This window comes from Dendrobates tinctorius, unplaced genomic scaffold, assembly GCF_039654945.1.
Source record: "Dendrobates tinctorius isolate UK_male_01 unplaced genomic scaffold, ASM3965494v1 ptg000007l, whole genome shotgun sequence".
Classification (NCBI taxonomy): domain Eukaryota; kingdom Metazoa; phylum Chordata; class Amphibia; order Anura; family Dendrobatidae; genus Dendrobates; species Dendrobates tinctorius.
The window spans coordinates 26,120,001-26,126,976 of NW_027361675.1; the positions used below are offsets into that span (position 1 = coordinate 26,120,001).

Consider the following 6,976-nt stretch of genomic DNA (forward strand, 5'->3'; position numbering starts at 1 on the left):
TAATGTTTAGATTTTGGTTTTTCATTCAAATATTTATTTAGTGATAAAAATTGAAAGAAATCTGTATTCTATTTGAAAAAATTTTTTTTTACAATTATTTCATTTTTTTTCTTCTTTCTTTTACACTTTGTCTCACTATAGGACAATCATTTTTTGCAGGCTGTTCGCTTTTATAGCATGCAGATGAAGCAGCATCTGCATGCTATAGAAACAGTCAGCGCTGCACTTACTGCAAACTGACCTGAGACTTCCGGATCATGCACTGTGCATGACCGGGAAGTTTATCAGCTCTGGTAACCCATATGTGATGACGACATCGGGTTACCATGGCAGCGATTGGGACCCCGCGACATGCCGTGGGGTCTCCGATCCAAAGGCAGTTGGGCTGTCAACCCTCTGCCTGCTCCCGGAATGCTGCGATCGTGTTCGCAGCATTTCAGGGATTAAAGTGCCGAGAGCGTGCACATTAACCCCTGACAGCCCCCCCTCCCCGATGTGTGCGCGGCCGATCGTGATGATGTACTATTCTATTCCTTCCATGGTTAAATTGGCCCGGGTCACATGGACGGAATAGTACGTCTAACGTCAGAAAGGGGTTAAAGATGGGTTGGTCCTTATAGTGGACAACCCCTTTAAGGTTTTATGCACAATTCAGTTTTTCACACGTGAGCGCTATACATGTTTTTCACAGACAGTACTTGTACCCTTGACAGTCTAAGGGCTTGTTCACATGTCTGTGATTTTTTTGCAAACTAAGTGTTTTATCAAACTCAGCAATGAAAGTCTATGAGTCTGTGAAAAAAATCGGATAGCACTCGGATACTATATGTGTGTTGTCCGTTTTTCAGTGACTGATTGTAGAAGCCGGTGGAACTTTTTTTTTTGCAAGCAATCAGGTCACAGGTGAGGATGTAGTAGCCATTCAAACCCATTTGTGTCAATGTCTGTGCATGTTATCAGGCCAAAAACACCAGGGTATGTAAACATTTGATCAGGGTCATTTGGATGTGGGTTGTCATTATGATTTAAAAAAAGAAAATACAGTAGTGTGACAATAAATGGCTTCACCCAACCACTAACCATGAGTGGAGAAAAAGTTTTGGTGATATCATTCATATTCTCTGTAAAAAGGACAAGAAAGCAAAAATTCTACCGGGATATGTAAACTTTTGAATACAACTGTAATTCTTTTCCTGATCTGCGCAAGCAATAGAGAGTTTGTTACTGAATAAGAATCCTTTTTCCCGATCCGACAGAGGTAAACTCACTCCCAGCTTTCTATCCCATGCCTGATGAAATTTTAATTTTCTTGTGTTTCTCTCTTTACTCAAACCATTGTAAATTTGAGAAATGGCACATTCTGGAGGAGAATCCTGTAAAATCAACATATTAAGAAAATGGGCACAGAAAACGATATTTTATCAATATTATGAGATGATAAAAATGATAGCACTTGCAAATTTTCAAAACACAAGTGTTTTCTGGGTGGAGACCGAAATCATCTAGCACTTGAAACAAGCGGGTACCCTCCACTGCCCTCCAACCGTGAAAAGATCCATTTAAATATCCAGGATGGAAAGATGGGTTAAAGAAAAGTGATGTGAGTGGACTAATTAACTTATCTATCCCTGAGTGTATGCCAAATTCTAAAGGCCCCGTCTCACATAGCGAGATTGGTAATGCGTCACCGATTTTGTGACGCAACAGCGATCTCGCTACATGTGACACGCAGCAGCGACCGTCCCCCTCCGCTGGATATCGCTGATCGTGCAGGAATGTCCTGGGCCATTTTTTCGTTGTCGGCGTCCCGCTGGCCAGCATACATCCCTGTGTTTGATTGCTGGATCGTTGCTGCAGAGATCTGCCTGTTTGGCAGCTTACTAGCGATCATTTAGCGACACACCAGCGATCCCTACAGGTCATATCGTTGTCGAGATCACTGGTGTGTCGCTAAGTGAAACAGGACCCTAAGAATCCCTTTAGTTAATAAGTTTGAACAGTCCACCAAATGGACAAAATCTCCTGATAGCCATGGGAGATGTTTCAATGAAATAGGTAATCCGTTTTGTTCCAGGCCTACTCACTGTTTGGTGTTTGAATGAAAATTCCAATCTATCAACGTGGATGCTTTAAAAGTACATTTTGAAATTAAGAGGACCTGCGCCAGGAATAAACATTAAAACATCTGCATAGAGAGTTGTCTTATAAGATTTACTACCTCTTGTGTACCCATGTACGGTATATTCACGTTAATGGCTTTGGCCAAATGTTCCATTACTATAACATTCAACAAGGGAGAAAGTGGACAGCCCTGCTTGGTTTCATTTTTAATCACAAAAGGTGAGGACAACAAACTATTAAGGGTGTGTGCACACTGCGGAATCTGCTGCGGATTTGGTGCTGCGGTGTACAGTACCATTGTAATCAATGGAAATAGAAAGCCGCAGTGCACACGGTGCTGAATTTTCAGCGCGGATTTGCTGCGGTTTAAAAACCGCAGCATGTCAATTCTTTGTGCGGATTCTGCTGCGGTTTGGCACCTGCTCCATGACAGGCGTCAAACCGCAGGGGAAACCCGCAGGCTAAACCGCAGAAAATCTGCAGATAAACCGCAGGTCTCTTGACCTGCGGTTTTACCTGCGGATTTACACAAATCCGCACGGAAAATTCCGCAGGACAATCCGCAGCGTGTGCACACAACCTAAGACTAGTTTCACACTAGCGTTTTTGAGCGCAGCGACGGCCTGCGCACGGCCGCCACTAAGCCCCGCCCCCTGCCGCGCCTCCGCCGGTAGCTCCGCCTACCGGCGCATGACGCTGCATGCGTCCTCTATCTTTATCACTGGGGCGCAGGCCGTGCGCAGTATGCGTTTGGCGGCGCATGCGTCCTTTTGACGGTGCGCCGACCTGCGCCAAACGCAACCTGCTGCAGTTTGGTTGCGCCGCCGCACCGTCAAAAAGGCGCATGCGCCTCCAAATGCATACTGCGCACGGCCTGCGCCCCAGTGATAAAGATAGGGGACGCAGGGCGCATGCAGCGTCATGCGCCGGTAGGCGGAGCTACCGGCGGAGGCGTGGCAGGGGGTGGGGCTTAGCGGCGGCCGTGCGCAGGCCATCGCTGCGCTCAAAAACGCTAGTGTGAAGCTAGCCTAACTGACACGAGATGTAGGTCTATTATACAAGGCAAAGATCCACTGTAAGAAGTAACGCCTATATGTATCTGTTGCAGAGTCTCTTCTATAAATCCCCAGTGTACTCTTGTCGGAGGCCTTTTCTGCATTCTACAGACAATAGGCCCTTTAGTGGCGTCTGGCATGTGCTATGATGGGAAGCTGCTAATGTAAAGGGGTGAAAATCTGCAGCATGTTTGCATGTGGACTTGTTGCTTTTTTTTTTTTTTTTTACCTCTCTTGTACTTACTCTTAGAGCTTGTTCAAACTACCATATTTTTGGTCAATATGTTGTCCATGTGCACAATTGACAGCTTACTGATACTAACCAGAATGCTTGTGCAAACCAACGATTTTTCACACTGAGCGATAGTCCGTGCAAATTGCAGAATGCGCTAGTGATGGATAGACAATATAAGCCATTTTTTCCGCATATCACACAGAGCTGCTCACAACGTCAGTCACATATGCAATTTGCGGATGTTACTGGCCCATACTTTAGTACAGCTGTCTGAACATGACCTTATTGATTGCAGTAAGCCCTTCATTAGGACCCTGACGGCCACTGCAAGCCATTGGCTCCGCAAGTTCATATTGCTTGAGGATTGTTGGATGAGTGATGGGTGCTGGAATTATTGGACCAGGCAGTTGCTCATTTTAAATGCAGTGGTAATAAAATGGCAGCGCCAATTAAACAGTAGCGGATTCATCTAGCTGCTGTTAGCGGCAGGTGCTGGCTGTGTAACAACTGGAATCTGCCCAGTGTGGACCAGGTTTGACTCTTGAGCCCACTCTATAATCTTCATTTGACATGGGTCCTCTCTGCGTCTCCTGTTGGGAAGGATTAATAGTTGATGAGAATCTATACAAGCATATAGTCTCTGCCCTTGCTGCAACATTAACAATTACACACGTGGTCAAAATTGTTGGTACCCCTTGTTTAATGACAGAAAAACCCACAATGGTGACAGAAATAACTCGAATCTGACAAAAGTACTAATAAATCAAAAATCTATGAAAATGAAAGTCAGATATTGCTTTTCAACCATGCTTCCACAGAATTAAAAAAAACCTCATGAAATAGGTCTGGACAGAAATGATGGTACGAAAATAATGTGACAAAAGGGACATATTAAATCAAGGTGTGTCCATTAATTAGCATCACAGGTGACTACAATCTTGGAATCAGTGAGTGGACCTGTATAGAGGGCTACAGATACTCTCTGTGCTGTTTGGTGACATGGTGTGTATCACACTCAACATGGACCAGAGGAAGCGAAGGAAAGAGTTGTCTCAGGAGATAAGAAAATTATAGACAAACATGTTATAACTTTTACCTTTAAGACCATCTCCAAGCAGCTTGATGTTCCAGTGACTACAGTTCCACATATTCAGAAATTTAAGCTCCATGGGACTGTAGCCAACCACCCTGGACGTGGCCGCAGGAGGAAAATTGATGACAAATCAAAGAGACGGATAATGTGAATGGTAACAAAAGAGCCCAGAAAAACTTCTAAACAGATTAAAGGTGAACTTCAAGCTCAAAGAACATCAGTGTCAGATCGCACCATCCATCTTTGTTTGAGCAAAAGTGGACTTCATGGGAGACGACCAAGGAGGTCACCATTGTTGACAAAAAAAAAAAAAAAATCAAAAACGCCAGACTGGAATTTGCCAAACTACATGTTGACAAGCCACAAAGCTTCTGGGAGAATGTCCTATGGACAGATGAGACAGAAATGGAATTTTGGCAAGATACATCAGCTCTATGTTCAGACGGAAAAAATAAGCATATAAAGAACACTGTCCCTACTGTGAAACATGGAAGAGGCTCTGTTATGTTCTGGGGCTACTTTGCTGTATCTGGCACAGGGTATCTAGAATCTGTACATTGTACAATTAAATATCAAGACTATCAAGGGATTCTAGAGAGAAATGTGCTGGCCAGTGTCAGAAAGCTTGGTCTCAATTGCAGGTCATGGGTTTTTCAACAGGATAATGACCCAAAACACACAGCTAAAACCACTTAAGAATGGCTAAGAGGAAAACATTGGACTATTCTGAAGTGGCCTTTTATGAGCCCTGACCTAAATCCTATTGAGCATCTTTGGAAAGAGCTGAAACATGCCGTGTGGAAAAGGCAACCTTCCAACACAAGACAACTGGAGCAGTTTGCTCTTGAGTGGGCCAAAATACCTGTTGAGAGGTGCAGAAGTCTCATTGACAGTTACAGGAATCGTTTGATTGCAGTGATTGCCTCAAACGGTTGTGCAACAAAATATTACGTTAAAGGTACCATCAGTTCTGTCCAGGCCTATTTCAGGAGTTTTATTTTTTTTTTTAAATTCTGTGGAAGCATGGCTGAAAAGCAATATCTGACTTTCATTTGTTCAATTTTGACCACATGTGTAAATATAAAATGGGTTTGGGGTTTAAAGACCTGTTAAGAGAAGTTAGGATTGTGTTTGTGTCAAGCCAACACCTGAAAGGTGACAGTCTTATTTGTGCTATTGGCTACCTGTCCTCTATTGGTACTTTACTAATGGTAGCACAATCTCTGCAAAGGTTGTGAAAGCATCTTAATTACATTGTTGTATCTTAACTTTTACCCACCAATATATAAATACGTTTGGACATTTGATGGATTTGAATCAATACTCCCAATTTGTTCATTTCAACACTGCCCTTTAAGAAATTGGAGGATATGTTGTCACTCGGTAATGCACCTTAAGGCAATGTGTGAATGAACCACATCTCTACATAGTTAAGATATAAAAACGTTTTCACATTTAAAAGGCAAAAAGCAAGTTATGTATATGAAATAACTCATTTTTCTTGTATTTGTAGGTCCTCACTTGCCTGCATCTCTGTAACATTCTTAAAACCTGAGTAACCATGTGGCCCGTACTATGGGCTGCTTTAAGGACATATGCCCCATATGTCACTTTTCCAGTGGCACTTGTGGTTGGTGCGGTAGGATACCAGTTGGAATGGTTTATTCGTGGGACACCAAAACAGTCTGCAGAGGAGCAAAGCATTTCAGAAAAGAGAGAAGAAAGGGCCTTACAGGAGGCAGCAGGACGTGATCTTACTCAAGTTATCAGCTTAAAAGAAAAGTTGGAATTTACCCCTAAAGCTGTTCTAAACCGCAACAGACAAGAGAAGAGTTGAAGATTTTAACCTATATTCTTCCTGAAAGTATTTTGGGGAGTGTTACTGGAATAACACTTAGAAAACCTTCCAAATGAAATGGACAGATGATAACTCTGATGATATTCTGAATACATGTTAATGAAGTTGACACATGCAATACTGGATTTACCTTTTTTGTTTGATTTATGCGATGATGATATCTTTCAATTATCAAAATGTCACAAATTTTATATATTCCGTTGCATGCCCTTCAGTATTGTCTCAGCCACTTGGGTCATACATAGCCATTTGTAAGGGTTATGCTACTTTAGAATAAAATATTTTAAAATGTACAACTCATTGTTACGCCTAAAAGTTACTGAGAATCGCGTGTTATTGGGAAATAGAAATGGTTTATATAAGGTTTCTGACTTTAACAGGGTTTGCAGAAAAATAAAAGAATGCATTAATATACATTTTACTCCAGACCTGTGCTTTCTTTTCAAAGCCCTCATTGTCATGTATGCTTTTAGAGGCCATTGATATAAAGAAGATCTATAATAATAAATGCCCTAAGCAACTTCCGGTTGTAACAACTTCCGTCCAGTTGTAACCGGTGACGTCACCGCACACCTCTTTCCATGTTAACCCTCAACACACACACTCCTCTCACC

At 42.4% G+C, this 6,976-nt stretch overlaps 1 protein-coding gene across 8 annotated transcripts in view; it reads left to right on the top strand.

Moving 5' to 3' along the window:
* Nucleotides 1–6,776, top strand: part of SMIM12 (small integral membrane protein 12) — a 9,321-nt gene extending 2,545 nt beyond the window's left edge. For all 8 annotated transcript variants that reach the window (XM_073572911.1, XM_073572902.1, XM_073572907.1 and 5 more), the window contains exon 2: nt 6,018–6,776. In XM_073572911.1, coding sequence (XP_073429012.1) covers nt 6,066–6,341 — 276 coding nt within the window. In that variant the 5' untranslated portion in view covers nt 6,018–6,065 and the 3' untranslated portion in view covers nt 6,342–6,776. The remainder of the gene's footprint in view (nt 1–6,017) is intronic.
* Nucleotides 6,777–6,976: the final 200 nt, after the last annotated feature.